At 35.5% G+C, this 22343-nt stretch overlaps 1 protein-coding gene across 3 annotated transcripts in view; it reads left to right on the forward strand.

Moving 5' to 3' along the window:
- Positions 1 to 22343, forward strand: part of Gcn5 (Gcn5 acetyltransferase) — a 470342-nt gene that overhangs the window by 136723 nt on the left and 311276 nt on the right. For all 3 annotated transcript variants that reach the window (XM_090394171.1, XM_090394172.1, XM_090394173.1), the window contains exon 8: positions 15771 to 15962. In XM_090394171.1, the coding sequence (XP_090250297.1) occupies positions 15771 to 15962 (192 nt within the window). The remainder of the gene's footprint in view (positions 1 to 15770; positions 15963 to 22343) is intronic.

The following is a 22343-nucleotide window of genomic DNA, read 5'->3' on the forward strand; positions in this document are numbered from 1 at the left end:
GGCGAATCTTCTTGAATGCCAGGCAGTCTCAAGTAGAGTGATGTGGGCAAATATCAGAATGGGCAATTGGACAATGAGACTTATTTGTGCCTATGGTCCCACAGAAGGTTCTACTAAGGTAGAAGTGGAGGAATTTTTTGAGGCTTTAGAAAAAGCAACTGACACAATGAAAAAGGAAAAGTTGGTCCTTGTTGGGGATCTGAATAGCAGAGTAGGAAATGATTGTCAGATATACAAAAATATTTTGGCAAAATTTGGAGAAAAGAGCAAAGCTAATAATAATGGCAAATACCTGTTGGATTTCTGCTCAGGACATGGACTAGTTAATACTAACACCATGTTCCACCTTAAAAATGTGCACAAATTCACATGGAGAGAAGAGGCAAGGAATAAGAAAAGTCTCATTGACTATGTTATTGTTGATAGTGATGTTTTCTCCCTGGTGCAGGACACCAGAGTGTACAGAGGATTTGAAATTGGAAGCGATCGCTATTTAGTCTTGAGCAGGATAAAATTGAATTTCATATTGAAAAGAATTACATGTAAGAAAGTTTTAAAGCAAATAGAAATTGTGCATCTCTTAGATGTGAACTGTAGACTAAAATACACAAAGATTATTGAAAACAAAACGAAAGAGTTTGTGAACAGGAACCAAACGTTGTAGATTCAGTAGCAAGCCTTGAAGAAAACCCTGATTGATTCAGCCAGAGAGGCATGTGTTAAGGTTGTCTGCAAGGAGAGAAAAATCAGAACTCCATGGTGGACACAGGAAGTTAAAGAGGCAGTGAAGGAAAAGAAGAAAGCATATCAGAAGTTCCTGGCAAATAAGTCAGCTTGTGCTGTTAGAGAATACAGAGACAAATGTAAGAAAGCTAAACAAAAGTGATGGGAGGACTTTGGCAAGAACATGGAAAATAAATATCAAGAAGGTGGTAAAATATTCTTGAGGTTGTTGAAGAAGCTTAGAAATGAAGGAAAGAGTGTGGTAAAAGGAATTAGAGATGATAAAGGTGACATGAAAACAGGAGAAAAAGATATTCTTGAAGCATGGAGTAATTACTTTGAAAAATTACTAAATGAAACAAGCAGTGATAGCACAGTGATAAAAAAACCCTCAACAGGCATGCAATCAGGAATACATATCCATACTTGAAGTAGAAAAAGCCATCAAAGGCTTGAAATGTGGAAAGGCAGCAGGAGTAGATGATATTTGACCAGAAATGCTGAAGTATATATATAAAAGTCTTACAGTGGCTGCACTGCATAGTTCGGAAGGCGTGGACATAGGGACGAATTCCCAGTGATTGGAGTAGAGCTTTCTTAATACCCATATATAAAATGGGAAATAAAAGTGAATGTGAGAATTGCAGAGGTATTTCCCTACTGAGTGTTCCTGGCAAGATTTATGCCAGTATACTTGAGAAACATTTGAGAAGAATTGTGGAAGAACAAGCTGGATTCAGGCCAAATAGAGGCTGTCAGGATCAGATCTTTACTTTATGACAAATAGTTCAGAAAGCATGGGAATATAACAAAGATCTCTATTTAAGTTTTGTCGATCTGGAAAAGGCATATGACAGGGTGCCAAGAGGGAAGCTATTCAATTCGCTTCAGTTATATGGTGTCAATGGGACATTATATCAAGCAATACTTAGTCTTTATTTGAGTTGCAAGTCAGCAGTTAGAATTGATTGAAGTACAGGAAGATGATGTTAAATCTGGTGTGAGACAAGGATGTACGTTATCCCCTCTGTTATTAATTATCTATATGGATCACATTATGAAGGAAAGTGGTATTAAACATGATATCAGAATTGGTGATGTTAATGTATGTGCTTTGCTTTATGCGGATGATGTTATACTTCTAAATAAATCTGCTACAAGTTTGCAAGATTCCCTTACTAAATTGAATAACTGTTGTAATAGATATGGTATGAAGGTCAGCAATAAAAAGACACAGGCAATGAAAATAAGCAGAATCGCTGAAAATATCAACTGTGTTGTGAATGGAGAACCTGTGGAACGAGTAAAACATTTCAGCTAGTTAGGCAAGATTTTTAGTGGAGATGGTAAATTAAATATGGAAATAGACAACAGAATCAACAAAGCTGGTATGGTAGGAAGTCAATTGAATAAATTCATATGGAATAAGGGAGAAATTAGTCAGAACGTTAAATTAGCTGTATACAAGACAGTGTTCAAACCAGTTTTAACTTATGGATCTGAGAGCTGGGTCAGAAATAAAACACTTGACCAAAGACTAGAGACCGCAGATATGAGAGTCCTGAGAAAGATTAGAGACGTGAACAGATGGCATCAATGGCAATATCATATTAAAAACGAGGATATTAGGAAAGAACTAGACATTGTCAGCATCCAGGAATGCGTTAGCAGAGCTAATCTCAGGTGGTATGGTCACTTAAACAGAATTGGTGAGGAAAGATTAGGAAAGCAAGTGTTCTCTTCCAGGTTGGCAAGAAAATGACCCAGAGGAAGACCGAGATATAGGTGGATTGATATCGTACAAAGTGCCTTAGATCAGCGCTTCCCAAACTGTGGGCCGCGGCCCCCTTGGGGGCCATAGGTTTTGTTGAGGGGGGCCGTGAAATAATGAAAACCAATTTAAAATGTTTTAAGACTAAGTAGATTTTTTTTTATTTTAAAAGAAACGTATTTAACTTTTATTATTTATTATTTCTTTTTTGTTATTTTTTATATTTTAATGGAAAAATTCACACATTGGTGTTGGTTCACAAACTTTGCGTCCTGCATATTTCGGTGCTTAATGAATATTAATAAATATTGCTTATTCATATGTTTCATTTCAAAGCAGTGGCTGATTGTATTTACTTCAAATGCTCTCCAGGGAAGCTCCAAATCTTCCTGTCCCTTTCATCAGGCGTTCCTAATCAGGGACTGTTGATATTGACTTTATATACATATCTAAACTCGTTTTATATTATGACTGTCATCCGAGCTAGTTTTCTGTTACCAATAAAAGTTTTGCATATACTTCACACATGAAAAAAAACTTAAAGAAGTTCATGTAGGGAGATAGTAACTCGCTTGTAGTGGTAAACAACACACCCTCCCTAACAGCCACTATACTGCAGAGGCAATAAAAACAAGTACTTTTATTATGCCAGTGAATAAGGTATGAGGAGTCTGTGTAATATATTTCTCAACAAATAGCGCAATTAGAGATAACTGGGATAAAAACACACTAATTAATGAATCGCATGCCCATCATACAAAAATTATGCTGTATAGACTGAAACAAAACCATATGTTGCAGGGGTAAACACAGTAACTAAAAACTATTGTTATTAATTAGATGTGTGTGAGTTCGATTTCCCAAGGCAGCAATAAAATTCAACCGAACGTGTTAAAATTCGTAAAAGTGTTAAAACTAAGTAATATATATATATATATAATGAATGTTATGGCAGTTTCACATATGGAATTCGGTTGAAGAGAGTTAGCATTTCAACTCAATTGTCGGCTATGCTTTTATCTTTCGGTTGCACGATCTTTTGTTAATACCGCACCAATCATATGCACGTTTTAATAACCTGCCTTTGCTGTCTGTTTCGCGTTAGGCTTAATTACCGTAAAGGGAGAAAAGTCACAAAAGAGAAAAATGTTCCGGTCCGGGGATTCCCTTATTCAGGTAATATTCACTAATTTCATGTTATCAGTCTGCGGTGTGCCCAATATCGGTAAGTGGTGATATTATTTGATCTATCCTACATTAAAAAATTTAACCCTGAGATGGATAAGTGGCTGATAAAAAATAAAAAAAAATTCCCACGAACAATCAGAAGAAGCAGAAACAGACTCAAAAAAAAAAAAAAAAAAAAAAGACAGTATTTCATATTTTACCAGAACAGCCCGCATCGTCTTCAGAACCAAATGGTAAGAGGCAAAAAATGTAATATATGCATTTGATTTTTGCAATATTCGCTCTGTATGTTTTGTATTGAATATAAATACAATAAATATTATAATAATATATCTCTCTATTACGATTTTTTTCGAGGGGGGGCGTGAAATATTTTAATTTTTGCAAAGGGGGCCCCGACATCCAGAAGTTTGGGAAGCACTGCCTTAGATGATAGAAATATAAGCTCTGATAATGTTGGAGTCTTGAAAAGTAACAGACTGATTTGGAGGAAAATTGTGGATAGGAAGTTAGTAATGATGTAAATTTACAAGGGGGGGGGCGTGAAATATTACGATTTTTTTCGAGGGGGGCGTGAAATATTTTAATTTTTGCAGAGGGGGCCCCGACATCCAGAAGTTTGGGAAGCACTGCCTTAGATGATAGAAATATAAGCTCTGATAATGTTGGAGTCTTGACAAGTAACAGACTGATTTGGAGGATAATTGTGGATAGGAAGTTAGTAATGATGTAAATTTTTCATGTAGTACTATTATATCCTGTACACCCCTTGAAGGTACATGTCAGGAATTTGATGATGAAGATTACATTATATAAATATTTAAATATATATATGTAAGTTAGTGTGATCTTTGGCATTGCATTTCATTGGCCAGTGCTTCATAATTAAGAGAATATGATGATATTCTAGTTTAAGAACTGGAGTATCATTTTTATCTGGAATAAGAACTGGAATATCATGATGATAAATACTCATCAAGATGCTCATCAGTGAGTCGTGATCTATATTTTGATTTTATGATATTCATGGTTGAAAACAATGATTCGCAGAGGTATGTTGAACCGAAAAACAATTTTATCTTGTACTCTGGTCTTTTTAAGAATGGAAACTTTTTTTTCTATCCACTAGATTCCAGAAGTTTTCATCTGTTATATGGGATTTTAGTTTATTGTCATTCTGAAGATCCAAAATTTCTAGCTCCAGTTCTTCAGCATTTACTTGAACAAGCTTTGCAATGCATGCAACTATTTCCATTATATTTACTTGACAATTATAAGGATTGATAAAAAAGGAGATCATTGGTTCGATGATATTAAATTCCTGAAATCTCTTTTCAAACTGTTCTTTAAGCACTTAAAGATGTTTAACAAATGGTGACAAGTTAAATTCACTGTCGCCTACCATTTTTTTCATTTTTGGGAAATGAACGGGAGTTCCAGTCTGCAGATGTGATATCCACAAATCCAGTTTTGCTTTAAATGAGTTTATAAAGTTTGGAAATGAATGATCTTTCTTGCAGAGTGCAATAAATCCATTGATATTGCCAACCATTGCTGGTGCTCCATCAGTAGTTATCACAGACAGCTTGTGCAAAGGCATATCTATCGACTTGGCGTATATTCTGAATGTATTATAAATATATTCACCCGTCGTTCATCCTTTCATGGGTAATATTTTCAGTAGATCTTCTTTTGCAGTTAAGCTACTAAATGCCATTCTCACCATAACTGCTAACTGTGCTGTGTCTGATACATCTGTTGACTCGTCAAATTGTAAAGAGAACCAGTTACATATTTCCAAGTCACTTTTTAACTGAGTTTGTATGTCCATTGAAATTACATGTATTCTTCTTGTGATGGTGTTATTTGGCAATTGTAAATCTTGTATTGCTGACATAATCTCACATTTGTTAGAAACTCCCTCAAATAAACAATCAGCACCAGTCAAAAATGCTTCTTTTAACAACTCGCCTTCTTGGAACGGTTTTTCTTCTTTGCGAGCATGTGAGAAATTTTTAAAGAAGCAGTGGTGGCATTTTTAGATGTTACCACATGTCTAGTGAAAACCGACTGTTGGGCAGACAGGCTCGATTTTAGTTGATTTATTTTTTTCGTTCTTATTTCAGATTTAAGTGGATAATTCGTATTAAAAGTGGCATGCATTGTCTGGAAGTGACGTTCAACATTATGTTTTTTCGGAATTGTAATGCTACTGTTGCACATTGTATGAGTTTAATACTCATCATGTGTCATTAACGCATGTGTCATGTAGCATGCCATGAATTGTGGCGTGATGTGCACGTGATTATTTTAAACTATATAGCACACGGTTGAACAGCTGTAAGCACACACAAATTGGTCGACGGGCACCATGGTGCATAGGTTGGGAACGCCTGATTTAGAGGATATATTGAAAAATTAGCTAAAACAGCTCATTAGATTACTTGGTTACTGAAGAACACCCTGACAAGCAGAGATAAGTTGGTTATTACATCTCTCTCTCTCTCTCTCTCTCTACGACCTTGTTATGACCACTGTGCACTGATCTGGTCATCTGGATTTCTTGAGGATTCAGAGGCAAGTGACCAAGATAGTGGCAGGTCTGTAGAATGCATCTTATGAAGATAGGTTGAAGATTTACATAAGTTGGTTAATAGGCAGAAAAGGTGTGATATGATTAAAGCATACAAATTAGAGGGTTTTACAGGATTAATACATTGGAAATTTTTCAGCTGGTGGTGTTACCAGTGTCATCTTTGGAAAATAAGCAGGAGTGTAGTTAGGAAGAATGTGAAGACTACATTTTTTGTTTGAAGCATTGCAAATGAGTAGAATAAGTTTCCAGAGACTGTTGTGGATGCCATGACTATGAATGATTTCAAAGCAAAGTATAATAGATATTGTGTGAATACTGGATGAATTAGGGTCTCCCGTGATGAGTCTATGAACTCCATGGAGTTGCCAGTATAATAAAAAATAATGTTAACTCTCTCCTTATTATAATAGCCCTACTTTTATGACCTAATTTGTTCATGGGATGACTGCTGTTAAATGAGAAGTCACTAATTTCCCATAGGGAGTGTCATGAATTGTGGTTATGTTCTTGGAAATAAGTTTCAATATTATTAACTAATATTGAACTAATAACTCTGTAATATAATATTTTTTGTATTCTTTAAGATAGTGTGTATTCCAAGTGTCAGGAATAACGAACATTTGGAACAAGTTTTCTGTCGATTTCATTCTGGATTCTTGAAGGCTGAAAATTTCTCACTTCTTGTAATGATTTCTGCTTCTTTAAGGAATTCATATTCTCAGATTCACTTTTTCCTCATTCTGGACATTTTTGAGGGCATAAATATTTAATTTGCTGTAAATAATTTTAAACTAAATGAACAATAAATGAGAATTCTGTAAATTACAGCAGTTCGTCTCAACCTTATACTTCTCTTCTGCATCTGTAATATGATCTGGGCACAGCGACTCAGTGACAGTTTCATATTCATATCAGTTAAAATGGGTAAAAAAAATAAATAAATAAAAATTCTAACACTTGAGATTAAAAAAAAAAACAATTTGCAGTTAGTTAAAATGGCCAGTTTGTGACCTTGGGAGAAGGAAATCAATCCTGATTGTTTCCCTTCTGTGGTCCAGCATTTCATATAGTCATAATAGAAATTTTTTTTTCCATTTGGAAATGTGGGGGTCATAAAGCAGGGATCTGCTGTATTTTAATTTGTTTAATGTTTTAAATTCTCTTTATTTTTTCCTGTCTTTTGCTTAATGGATGTGATATGTTTTTACTCATCCATCTTGAGATTTTTTGAGGATAAAGTCAGTCATAAAATATTGTGTTAGACTGTCATGGTCTGTTTTAATATCACCTAACTTTTCACTAGTGTATCTTTGACAAAGAGACCCTTGACCTTATCAAGCTGCATTTCTTCTGACATAATTGAATTATTTAGATTCACCATACATGTAGGTTATTTCCTGTGGAAAGGAAAACTATTATTATTATGTGACACCTCTAGTGAGTCAAAGACTCATCGAGGGAGGGCACCTACTCTACAACTATCTCCACCACTCAATTCACCAACTACAGCGAACCACACCTACCATCATCATTTACACCAACACCATCTACTGCCCACCACCACTAGTATTTTCACAGATAATCACAACCATCCATGCCCATAGCAGGATTCGAACCTGCAGCCTTTTGGCTGGAGAGTGGATATACTAACCACTCAGCCAAGGCTGGCTATACAATCAGTGAGAGTTAAATGGGACTGCCATAGGTTCCCCTCTTTCCACAACTCTAGGTAACTTCTATATGGAGCATTTTGAAATCGAAGCTCTTGACACTCATAGTGAAGGATTTATGGAGACACAACACACGTGTTAGAATGATTACTTTACTTAACATTAAGCAAGTATAAATCAACGTTTCGGCCTCTGTATTGAGGTCATCATCAGGAAGCATACATATATACAATATACAAACTACATGCCGTTGCATTTTACAAAAGTAAAATGAATCTAAATGTTTCTTAATCATTTATCCTAGCCTGACCTCTGGTGGGGAAAAAAAACAGCATTACATTAAACAATTTCTACAGTCCTTTTGTATTAAGATTTTCTTCAGTTTGGGGTTGTTCCGGTTGCTATATGGGTTGAAGATGGGTCTTCCATATTCTTGGAATAATTAATCCATCATTTTTGTTCAGATTTAGATGATGTTATGGCATTTCACAAGCTTCTTTGAATTTTCTTTCATACCAGTTTTGGTGCAGTGTAGGGACTTAGTGCCTAACCAGTCAAGTCTGCGGCATATTTGGAGTGCGTGGTCTGATAGGCCTGTTTTTTACCATAGTGGAGGTATTTAGTGTGGCTTTGTGTTTTCATCTTTTCTGATTGGGATGGTGCATCCTGTTTCCCCTATGTAAGGTAGGTTACAGGTACATCGAATTTTGTAAACCTTTGGGTGGGCAAGGTATGGAAGAGTATCTTTGAGAAGCTAAGTAAATTTCTTAATTTTGCTGGGGGGGGGGGTTCGAAGGTTGTCTTGATGTTGTACTTAAGTAGTGTTCTATCTATTTTTTCTGAAATTCCCCTAATGTAGGGTATTCTTGTAATCTTTTTTGATTTTAATGGCATTTTTATGGAGGATCTTGTGAACTGTTTTTTTTTATTGTAGCCATTTTTTATAAATGTTTGGTTAATGATTTCAAATTCTTGGTTCAGAGCAAATTGTTAGGGCTTTGTGTTTGAGGGTACTGATGACTCTAGTTTTTGTGTTGGATGGTGATGCAAATTTTTATGTGTGTGTAAGTTTAGGGAAGACATGTGACGAGTGTCTAGAAAAGGAAGAGAGTTGTTTTTGATTTCAATGGTGAATTTGATACTTTTGTGTTATTTGTTAGGTAGCTTAGGAATGTATTTAATATTTCATGGCCGTGGGGCCAAATGGTGAAAATATCATCAGCATATCTTTGCCAGACTTTGGGTTTTAGTCTGGCTGAATCTAGAGCTTGTTGCTCAAATTCTTCTGTGTAAAAGTTAGCTATTGGGAGGGGGAGTGGTGACCCCATGGCTTTACCTTCTTTTTGTAGGTAAAAATTATTTTGCCACATGAAATAGCTGGAGCAGAGTATGTTGGCGAAGAGGGCCGTGATATCAGGTGGAAATATGTTTTGTAAGAGAAGAATAGTGTCATTGATAGGGACATTAGTGAATGTGTCAGTCAACAAAAATCAGAGCTGCCAAGCTACTTAAATCCCAATATTTGGAATATTCTAGAGAGGATTACAGATTACTTGCCAAAGCAAGTTACTTAAGAACAAAGAAAAATTAATAGCAAAGTTTCAATCACTAAAATAACAAGAAAGCAACAGACAATCCGGACTCTGTTTTTTTTTCCTCACTAGAGGTTAGGCTAGGATAAATGATTAACAAACATTTAGATTAATTTTACTTTTGTATAGTGCAATGGCATTTAGCTTGTATATTGTACATGCATATGTTTCCTGATGATGGTCTCAATACAGGGGTTGAAATGTGAATTGTTACTTGCTTAATGTTAAGTAAAGTAATTATTCTAATATGTGCATTGTGTCTCCATAAATTCTTCACTATGAATTCTGCCCACCATGTGACCTTAAAAAAAAGCTCTCAATACACAGCCACACACACACAAAAAAAAAAAAAAACAGTTTGGCTTCACTGCATTAATGATGTGCTTGCTGTTTAACATCATGGTCCAGACACATTAGATTTTTGGCACATCTTAACAGCCAACATCCTAAAATAAATAAACTTCACTATAGAGAAAGAAAGTGACACTAGTCTCCCTTTTTTTAGATTCTCTAGTGACACAACTTCCTAATGGCTCATTATTGTCCTCTATCTATAGTAAACCCACTCATTCTGGTGGGTATTTACACAATCACACCACCTCTCTTCCCAACAGTTATGGTATCTTCAAGACTCTTAATTACCAAGTCAAGGCTTGTTCAAATTACACGTCACTTGAAACTGAGCTTAGGGACCTTCGCAACACCTTTTTAGCCCATGGCTACAGTTCATATAAAATAGATAAAATATTACATGGTCATCCCTCCCCACCCCTACTACACCTATCATACAGGGTGTGGGAGGGGAGGGATGAGGGTGAATCAAAAAAAATAGCTGAAGTTCATTGTAAAGATGATCTCCATTCTACTTTCATTTTTGTTCTAGGTGTTTATCAGAACTTCTCAGCCCCCCCCTCCAACTCCAAGTATGCCTGAAAGAGAGACTCAGAAGACCTGAGAAGAGCCGCTGGCACCACCATTTTTTTGGTGGTGCCAGCAGCTCTTCCTACCCCCAAGGTCCATGTAAAAGGGCCTATTTTCCAAGGGTGATTGGATCAGGAGGACAAGGCGATAGTCTCTAGTTATTCTGTATATTATATTTCTGAGTATGAGATGGTTTATGGTATCATATGCTGCAGTTAGGTCTACAAAGACTACTCCTGTGTCTAGTTTTTGCTCATAACCATTTTCTATATATTGAGTGAGGTTGAGAATTTGTGATGCGCAGGATTTGCCTGGTCTAAAGCCGGCCTGCTCAACAATAAGATGGGGTTCGATTAGGGGTTGTAGCCTATTCAAAATTAATCATTCATAGAGTTTAAAGAGGTTGCTGAGTAGTGATATAGGTCTGTAATTTTTTGCTTCAGTTGGGATTTTCTCTGGTTTCAGAAAGGCCACCACTTTGGCATGCCTCCAGATAGTTGGTATCCTTAGGGTTCTGAGGCAAGTGTTGTATAGGTTTAATAACCATTCTTTAGTCCTGGTTCCAAAATGTTTAATCTGTTCATTACAGACATCATCAAGGCCTGCAGATTTTCTAGGTTTTAATAGGTTTCTGGTAGCGTTGAGTTCAGTGATGGTGAAATCTGAGTTAATCATATTTTGTTCCTCACTTGGGGTTCTAAGTATCTTATTTTTTGTGTTTTTTAGTGAATTTTCCATTCAGCAGCAGCTGGTGAGCAATTTGATTAGCTGTTACCTGCAGATGCTCATATGGTTTAGTGAAATCCTTCCTGATTCTGTTGATAAAGTTCCATGCCTTTCTGCTACTATGGGTCATATCAGAGCTTCTATTTCTTTTTTCCATGAGGAACACCTTTCCTCTGCCATCTTGGAGCATAATTTTTCTCCTGCTTGGATAGTCTTTTCTGAGAAGGGGTTGGTGTTGTATACTTGTAAGTAATCAGCATACTGGGCTTGCATGTCACTGGAAAGGCCTGGAATGTAGTTTGTGTGGCATCCTCGGGGGTTGTGTTTGGTGGAGATTTTCCTCAGTATTTTTATGAATTCTGGATACTCTTGAGGGTTTGGAGGGACTTCTTCTATGGAGCGGTCAAGATCTTCCATGAAACCATTCCAATTAGCTTTTTGGAAATTAAATTGTCGTCTGTAATGGAAGGTGTTACTATTTTTACTATTTTGTTTATAATTTTATTATGCATAATAATAAGATATGCTTGTCATGAGGTTGCAATCCAGAGATTTACTACTTTAAATACTATTCCTTTTTTTATTATTTCTAGAAAGAATTTTTCTAGAAGAATGTGTTCCAGTGGTAGGGATTTGCAGATTATGTTTACTTTAGCTCTGTATCGGAGTTTTACTGACAGCTGGGACCACACTGTCTATATCATCACACAATGCTGTCATATTGCTCATTGTTAAATTACATTCTTGTATCTGTTTCATCTTTTAAATTAATTACCTTGCTAAATAGACGATAGTTTTTTTGTATTTGTGAAGTGACATGAAGATATTCTATGTTTGATGTTCTATGTGTATGTATATATATATGTGTGTGTGTGTGTGTGCGTGCATGCGTGCGTGTGTGTGTGTGTTAGAGAGAGAAAGGTTGTAAACTTTACACCTGCGGAGATTCACATAAAAACGAAACTCACAATACGATGACTAAAAATTCTTTTCAGTAAATAGTATATTTTTATATGTACTCGGTATCTTTTTTTTCATTTAGCATTATAAAATATCGTGTTTTTAGTCCAGTGTAATTTGCATGGTACAGCAGTGCAGATTTCATATTCTTATATGATAATAAATTATTTATAATGATTATCCTATCCATTAGGTATTGGAAAGAAACCTGTATTATATTTGTGCTATTGATGCATAAGGATTAGATAATCTGGGAACCCTGCTTTGGAGACCAAACGCTTTTTGTCATACCATCTCTCCAATGACCAAGGTGGTTGTGTTACATTGTGCTGTGAAAATTACCTACTTAAATTTATTATTGAATTTTATAATTTCAGTACCATTTATCATATTTTAACTGGTTCTCAAATTATTTTTTCCAAGAGTGTACATGAATGAGGCTGGGTATACACATATATTGTCTTGAAGTCATAGAAGAAACTTGACTGTTTGCAAAGTACTGAAAAATATGGGGGAGGGGAGAGAAAGCTATTGTGAATCATGTTCTTCCTGTCTAAAGTGTCAAGATTTTTTTTTAACCTTAAATGAAGGTACCTCCTTACTACAGTCATTGCAACATTTGTCCCCTCTGACCAACTCTAGGTTCAGATTTTATCTAGTATGTAAGTTAGTCTCATATGGAGGTAGCAGGGCACTTTTCCTCCTGAACACACATTTCACAATACACTTGCCTCTTGTAGTCTTAATTGTTTCAGCTATACTTTCAGCCAGCTCCATGTAGATAAGCCATTATGACACCACTCACATGCTATATCGATAATTTAGAGTTATTGTAATGTTTCCATCTTCACTAATAATAGTGTTCCACTCTTTACATGCCAGTTATAAATTTGGTGACAATGACAAACATTTTTTAGTGTAGTACCATAACAGCTCATCCTAGGTTAAAAAGAAAAAAAAATAATAATAATAAATAAAAATTCTAACACTTGAGATAATTAAAAAATAAACAAAGCACAACACAATTTGCAACCTATCTTTACATTTTTTGTAAAATAACCACATTTTCACAGGCATATATGACACTATATCTCAGGGGTGGCCAACTATGCATTCAGTTTGGAGCCAAAAATAATTCCAGTAAGACTTAGAAGAGCCGCAAACTTTGACCGATGCAGTGGTATGGCAATTAGTGAGTGTGTGTGTGGGGGGGGGAGGTAGATGGTGGGGAGATGTGGATGCAGAAGCTATGCCTGTCCACCACAACACATTAGTTACACTTCCGACACATCTATCAGCATCATTCAACATATTGTTGCATGAGTCCATTGACAGTGCTTGTTATCATCGAACTCTTTTTCAAGTGCTTAGAAATGGCGCATAAAAAACGTAAATATGAAGAGGAACACAGTAGTTCTAGGTCAGAGTAGGAAGAGGAGTTTCTTTTTGTGAAACCACAAAGTAAACCAGTGTATGCCATATGCCAAATAACACTTGCGCAATTCAAAGCCAGCAATCTCAAGTGTGATTATGACACATCACAATAATTTTAGTAAAGAATTTCCTCTTGGCTCTGATCTGAGGTGAACTAAACTTTCAACTTTGAAAGAACAACTCCATGGTCAGAATAAATTGATGTCCATGTTTACTAAAGAGGCTGATGTTACTACCGAGGCTGGTTTTATTTCAGCATTTAATATCGCACAGGCAAAACTTCCATACATGGAAGGAGAATTTGTCAAGAAGCATATTGCACAAATAATTTCAGTTTTAGACCGAGATAATAAAAAACTACTCAAACTGATTGAACAAATGCCGGTCTCCAGTCATACAGTTGAAATGAGTATTGCATTATCAGTGCTGACATTGTAAATAACTTACAACATAGTAGTGTGGTAGTAGGAGAATTAAATAGTAGTGGAGAGGGTGATAATAATGTGAAAAACTGTGCTGCATTTAATCTGGCTTTGGATGAATCTACATATATTTAGGACAAACCACAACTAGCTACATTTGTCTGCTTTGTATTTGTATCTCATGACCTGGACTTCAAGGAAGAGTTATTGAATTTGATAGCGTTGAAAGATACAATGTGGCTCTGACATCAAAGAAGCTCTTGATGTTGCACTAACAAAAGCTTCAATATCGCACAAAAAAATCATCAGCATTTCAACTGATGGTGCTTCGGCTATGAGCAGTAAAACTAAAGGGCTCATAGGGCTCCTTGAGAATGATGAATCATATCCTTGTTTCCTACCTGTATGTTGCATTATTCACAGGGAATATTTAGTTGTCAAGTTTTAAATTTGAATGCATAATGGAAGTAATTCTAAGAATTGTCAATTTTATTCATTCAAGTGCTAAAACACACCAATAATTCAAAAGCTTTCTCAATGAGTTGAATTGTGATGAGATTCCTAATTATGTATCATTGTTTTGCTTAGTAAGGCGGCTTTCAGTTAGCAATGCATTAAACAATTTTTTTGTTGTTGTTAGATCCAATCAAACAGTTTCTTAGAGAGAAGGAGAAATTTTTCCCTCATCTTGAAGACACTCAGTGGTTGTTAGACATGGCATTTTTCACTGATCTTTTCCAACATCTACAGATATTAAACGTTTCACTTCAAGGGAAAGAAAAACTAATAACCGATCTTGCACAGACCGTGCTAAGCTTCCAAAGCAAACTGCAACTTTTCCAGAGAGACTTGGAAAATAAAATTTTTAATCACTTCCATATGTCTAAAGAAAACACTGACAAATCTGCCAGGAGTGGAATTAGAAATGGGATTTTATGTTAGCAAATTAAATGATATGGTCGAAGAACTCAACAATCGATTTTGCGACCTTCGAGAACTTAAGCCAACATTCGCTTTTTTGAAAAATCCTTTCCTCGCGAATGTGCTTGAGTGCAGTTTTCCTATTTCAAAACCAATTGTGATGGATGTTGCAGATACAGAACTGGAGCTTTTGGAACTTCAAGAGGACTGAAGCTACAGAAGCAAAGTGGATGTTCGCTAATTGAGTTTTGGAAGCAAGTTCCGGACCAATGGTATTCAACACTTAAGCAATGTGCCAGAAAACTGATCTCCATTTTTGGAACCACGTACTCCTGTGAAGCACTATATTTGACTTTTAAATTTATTAAATTTAAATATAGATCTGTTTTAAATTATGAACATTTAGCGAGCTTAGGAATTGCTTTAACTAATTAAACACCTAATTTTAAGGAGTTTACTAAGAAAATAGATACAAGGAAGGCCTCTACTAGTAAATAAGTAACAAAATTATTGTGTTTCAACATCAAAATTATTCTAATTGTTCAAAGTAAACTTCATTTAATGTGTTTTGAATTAAACTTTTTATTGCAGTAATTTTTATTAACCCTGTTTTTCTCTCCCTCTTCTCTTTTTTTTTATTTTGTTTTTTCCTCTTTTTTGTTGTGTCCTTCTATTTTTGTTTATTTTTTTTCCTGGTACAGCGTGAAGAGCTGCATGACATATGGATGCGAGCTGCATGTGGCTCACGAACCATGTTGTGGCCACCCCTGCTATATCTAGTAGGTGTGTGTGCGTGTGTGTGTGCATTTATCACATGCAAGTAAACTGATTCTTTTTCTCTTATAGATGGCTGTGCTACTGTCATGTCCCTGCATTCTGTGACAGCTTGCCTCATTATGAGACAACAATGATTTTTGGAAGAACTTTATTAAGGTCTGTGTTTCAAACAATGAGAAGACAGCTGTTGGATAAATTTCGTGCTGAAAAGGACAAAATGCCTCAGGACAAACGCACTCTAGTTTTGACGCATTTTCCTAGGTAATGTTAAATAAGTTTTGAAATAAAATAAATGTAAATAATTATTGTTTTTGCTCCCCTCTTATGCTCTAGCTATAAATAGTCATATGCTAGAATATGAGGATACTTCTAAGAGAAAATTTTTTTCCAACTACAAAATAATGCCAGAAAGTTTTTTACAAACAGAAAGAACGTATTATATCTTAATTTGAGTTTATTGAGCTTAACTCAGAATGAAAATTATCAGTTAATTAGTATATCTATATTAGTTGTAACCCAGTCCTTATATGTATTGCTTGTAAGTAAATCTTAATTGAAAAATGAATTAAAAATGTAGTTAAATAGGTAAAACAACAACAAAAAAAAAAAAAAAAAAAAAAAAAACAGCATGCCTAAATGGATACTGATGTTCAGTTTAGCAAAAACAGTGAACATCAAGAGCACTCCACTGAGTTCTTTTAATGAAAATGACATTAATGAAGCCATGAAGAGTTATGGAAAAACAAAAGTAATTTGCAGTTATTTTCTCACTAACTTGTTAAAATTGCAAATAAAATTAGTGATTGTTCTCAGTTAAACATAACCATTCCCCATAATTTAATAAATTGAAATTACAGCAGCTTAGTCTGTGAATCCAGTATATTAGGTTTGTTAGTTGCATGTTTTCCCTGGTTGGCTTTGTTTCGAAGTTTTTATGTTCTGTTGAACAGGTTACTAAAGGCTCCTCGCATCATTTCAACTATAATTAAGGTGTTGTTTTATTAGGGATGCTTGGCAACAATATCAACAAATTCCTGATATGTCTCTCAGAGGATGTACTGAATAGTCATCATCATCATCATCATCAAATTCCTGCCATGTACCCTCAAGGAGTGTACAGGATATGACAGTACTACATGAAAAAATTACATCATTACTAACTTCCTATCTACAATTTTCCTCCAAATCAGTCTGTTACTTGTCAACACTCCAACATTATCAGATCTTATATTTCTATCGTCTAAAGCACTTTGTACCGTATCAATCCACCTATATCTTGGTCTTCCTCTGGGTCGTTTTGCTGCCAACCTGGCAGAGAACACTTGTTTTGCTAATCTTTCCTCGCCCATTCTGTTTAAGTGACCATACCACCTGAGATTAGCTCTGCTAACGCATTCCTGGATGCTGACAATGTCAAGTTCTTTCCTAATATCCTCATTTTTAATATGATATTGCCATTGATGCCATCTGTTCACTCCTCTAATCTTTCTCAGGATCTCATATCTGCGGTCTCTAGTCTTTGGTCAAGTGTTTTACTTCTGACCCAGTTCTCAGATCCATAAGTTAAAACTGGTTTGAACACTGTCTTGTATACAGCTAATTTAGTGTTTCGACTAATTTCTCTCTTATTCCATATGAATTTATTCAATTGACTTCCCACCATACCAGCTTTGCTGATTCTGTTGTCTATTTCTATATTTAATTTACCATCTTCAGTAAAAATCGTGCCTAAATAGCTGAAATGTTTTACTTGTTCCACAGGTTCTCCATTCACAACACAGTTGACATTCTCAATGATTCTGCCTATTTTCGTTGTCTTTGTCTTTTTATTGCTGACCTTCATACCATATCTATTACAACAGCTATTCAATTTAGTCAGAGAATCTTGCAGACTTGTAGCGGATTTATTTAAAAGTATAACATCATCCGCATAAAGCAAAGAGCTGACATTAACATCTCCAATTTTGATATCATGTTTAATACCACTTTCCTTCATAATGTGATCCATACAGATAATGAATAACAGAGGGGATAATGTACATCCTTGTGTGACACCAGATTTAACATTAAACCATCTTCCTGTACTTCCTTCAATTCTAACTGCTGACTTACAACTCAAATAAAGACTAAGTATTGCTTGATATAATGCCCCATTGACACCATATAACTGCAGCGTATTAAATAGCTTCTCTCTTGGCACCTTGTCATATGCCTTTTCCAGATCGACAAAACTTAAATACAGATCTTTGTTATATTCCCATGCTTTCTCGACTATTTGTCGTAAAGTGAAGATCTGATCCTGACAGCCTCTGTTTGGCCTGAATCCAGCTTGTTCTTCACCAAGCTTTTCTTCCACAATTCTTCTCAACCGTTTCTCAAGTATACTTGCATAGATCTTGCCAGGAACACTCAGTAGGGAAATACCTCTGTAATTCTCACATGCAGTTTTATTTCCCTTTTTATATATGGGTACTATGAGAGCTCTATTCCAATCATCGGGAATTCGTCCCTCTGTCCAGGCCTTCTGAACTATGCAGTGCAGCCACTGTAAGACTCTCATACCACCATACTTCAGCATTTCTGGTCGAATATCATCTACTCCTGTTGCCTTTCCACATTTTAAGCCTTTGATGGCTTCCTCCACTTCAAGTATGGATATGTATTCCTGACTGCATGCCTGGTCAGTGTTTTTTACCACTGTGCTGTCATCACTGCTTGTTTCATTTAGCAGTTTTTCAAAGTAATTACTCCATACTTCAAGGATATCTTTTTCTCCTGTTTTCATTTCACCTTTATCATCTCTAATTCCTTTTACAGCACTCTTTCCTCCATTCCTAAGCTTCTTCAACAACCGCCAGAATATTTTGCCACCTTCTTGATATTTATTTTCTATATTCTTGCCAAAGTCCTCCCATGACTTTTGTTTAGCTAGTTTTACACACTGTTTAGCTTTCTTACATTTGTCTCTGTATTCTGTAAGAGTAAAAGCTGACTTATTTGCCAGGAACTTTTGATATGCTTTCTTCTTTTCCTTCACTGCCTCTTTAACTTCCTGTGTCCACCAGGGAGTTCTGATTTTTTTATCTTTGCACACAACCTCACCACATGCCTCTCTGGCAGAATCAATCAATGTTTCCTTCAGAGTTTGCCACTGAATCTCCAAGGTTTGGTTCCTGTTCTCAAACTCTTTCATTTTCTTTTCAATAATATTTCTGTATTTTAGCCTACAGTTTACATCTGAGAGCTGCTCAACTTTTATTCACTTTAAAACTTTCTTACTTGTTATTCTTTTCAAAATGAAATTCAATTTTATCCTGCTCAAGACTAAATAGTGATCACTTCCAATTTCAAATCCTCTGTACACTCTGGTGTCCTGCACCAGGGAGAAAACATCACTATCAACAATAACATAGTCAATGAGACTTTTCTTATTCCCAGCCTCTTCTCTCCATGTGAATTTGTGCACATTTTTATGTTGGAACATGGTGTTAGTAATAACCAGTCCATGTCCAGAGCAGAAATCCAACAGATATTTGCCATTATTATTAGCTTTGCTCTTTTCTCCAAATTTTCCCAAAATATTTTTGTATGTCTCACAATCATTTCCTACTCTACTATTTAGATCCCCAACAAGGACCAACTTTTCCTTTTTCATTGTGTCAGTTGCTTTTTCTAAAGCCTCAAAAAATTCCTCCACTTCTACCTTAGTAGAACCTTCTGTGGGACCATAGGCACAAATAAGTCTCATTGTCCAGTTCCCCATTCTCATATTTGCCCACATTACTCTACTTGAGACTGACTGCCATTCAAGAAGATTAGCCTCGTATTTTGTGTTGAATACTATGGCTACTCCTTCTTTTCCTTGATTGTTATTGCCTGAATATAACATTTTGTATTTATTGCTCAGAAAGATCTCACCAGTTTTGGTCTTTTTTGTTTCAGTCACCCCTATTATGTCGATCTGGTACTTATCTAATTCCTCAGCTAGCTCCATTTCTTTGCCATTCAGGCTTCTTACGTTGATAGTACCTATCTTTAACTCTGGTGATGTTGAGTTGGGGTTTGTTTTCAGATTTGTTCCAGTAGCTGACTTTTCGCTGTTCGCCCTGGTTCCCTGGCGAAAACAACGGGGGCCTTGTTTAACCGGGCGACGCCCCAGCCGGCATGAAATTTTGTCATGTTGTACCATCATTTTTTATTTTGGTTTAACCAATAAGAATACAATTTGGTCGGCTAAATCCCAAATTGCCAGCCCATCCTCGTTCGTTCTGTATCAAAGTAGATACCCAACAGGGTGCACCACGAGAAGGTGAGGATTGGACATTAGGTCAGAAGCCCTGGTCGGTTCTCCGCATTCCTTTAAAGGCTATGTGGAGGTCTCCTCTCAGTTATACAGCTTTGACCCTTAAGCACTCCTGTACTGAATAGTATGATATGAAAAAAATTATATGATTACTGCTATCAACAGTTTTCCTCCAAATTAATCTGTTATCTGTCAAGACTTCAATATTATCAGATCATATATTTTTTATAAGGCATTTTTATTGTATCAATCCACCTTGATCTTCCTCTGGGTCTCTTTCTTGTCATCTGGCAAAAAACTTGTTTTGCTAACCTTTTCTCTTCCATTCTGTTCAACTGGCCATATCACCTAAGATTAGCTCTGCTAACACATTCTTGATTGCTAACAATGTCAAGTTCTTTCCTAACATCCATGTTTTTAATATGATGCTGTCATTGATGCACTTCTCTAATCTTTCTCAAAACTTTTATATCTGTAGTCTCCAGTCCTTGATCAAATATCTTATTGTAACCCAGCTCTCAGATCCATATGTTAAAAATGATTTGAACACTGTTTTGTATACAGCTGATTTAGTGTTTTGACTAATTTCTTTTTTATTCCATATAAATTATTCACCAAACTTCCTACCATACTAGCTTTGCTAATTCTGTTCTGTATGTTCATATTTAATTCACCATTTTCGTTAAAGATTGTACACAAATAGCTGAAATGTTTCAGCTGCTTAGGCACAGTCTTGTTTGAAATGTGTGAAAATTCTTCTTTGTATTTTTAATCAACAATCTTTATTGTTGATTTTCACACCTACTTATATTTTCATACTATACTAAATAGCTGAAATGTTTCAGCTACTTAGGCACAGTCTTGTTTGAAATGTGTGAAAATTCTTCTTTGTATTTTTAATCAACAATCTTTATTATTGATTTTCATACCAATTTTATTATGGCAATTATTCAGTTTAGTTATGGAATCCTGAAGTCATGTAATGGATTTATTTGGGAGTATAAAATCATCTGAATTAAGTAAAGAGCTTAATTCAGAGTAAAGAGTAAAAAAAAAATTAACATCGCCAGTTTTGATATCAGGTTTAATGTCATCAAACATCTTATGTGATTCATATAGATGATGAATAACAGTAGAGACAATGTGCATCCTTGTCTCACACACATGATTTGATATCAAACCATCTTCCTGTACCTCCTTCAGTTCTAATTTGTGACCTGACTCAAATATAGACTATGCATTGCTCAATATAATGTCCCATTTACACCATATAACTGTAATGTTTTGAACAACTTTACTCTTGGCACCCTTTCATATGCCTTTTCTAAATCCAAAACTTAAATATAGATCGTTGTTACATTCTCATGATTTCTCACCTATTTGTCTTAAAGTGAAAATCTGATTCTAAGAATCTTTGTTTGGTCTTAACCCATCTTGTTCATCTCCAAGCTTCTTTTCCAGTATTTTATTTAGTCTTTGCCCAAATGTGCTTGCATAAATATTATCAGGAGTACTTTGTAGAGAAATTCCTATGTAATTCTCACAGTTTATCTCCCTTTTATGAATAGGTACAAAGAGAGCTTTACTCCAATTATCTGGAATTTGACCCTCTGGTAGCCACTGTAAAACTTTTATATCTCCATATTTGAATATTTCTGGTGAGTAACACCTACTCCAGCTGCAATTTCACATTTAGAGGTTTCTGATGGCATTTTATAACTTAAATATTGATATTACTCCACTTTGCATTCCTCTTAAATCCTTCCTACCACTGTGCATTATTCACTGCTTATTTCATATAGCAATCTTTCAAAGTAATTACTCCAGACATCTAGAATATCTTCAGTTTTCATGTCATCACCTCCTGAGAAAAAACAGAGCTTTTTCAAGCCACTCGGCCTTGCTCTTATATGGAGCACTGAAATTCCATAAAGACATTTACAAACATCCTTGACTATGGTAGGATTTGAACATGTACACTATCCATGCAACCAAATTGGCAAGCACAGAGATTATGATATCATCATTATCAATTTCTGAATATGTACTCACAAAGTGTACAGGCTACTATGACAGTACCACATGATTAAGTTCATATTATTACTAAATCCCTGTCAACGATTTTTCTCCAAATTAGTTTTTTACTTGTCAGTACTCCAATGTTATCATGCTTAACAATTTGATCTTTTAATTCACTTTTGACTCAATCAATCTACATATCTTGGAAACACCTGTTTATTACTTTTCCTCTCCACATGTTCAGATCGGAGTAGTAGCTCGCTCATTGCAAACCTAGCTATCTGGCGACGCAAGCAAAATTACCAGCAATTTCATTCCTG

This window comes from Typopeltis vanoorti, chromosome 6, assembly GCF_054136105.1.
Source record: "Typopeltis vanoorti isolate ZY-2024b chromosome 6, IOZ_Tvanoo_1.0, whole genome shotgun sequence".
NCBI classification, from domain to species: domain Eukaryota; kingdom Metazoa; phylum Arthropoda; class Arachnida; order Uropygi; family Thelyphonidae; genus Typopeltis; species Typopeltis vanoorti.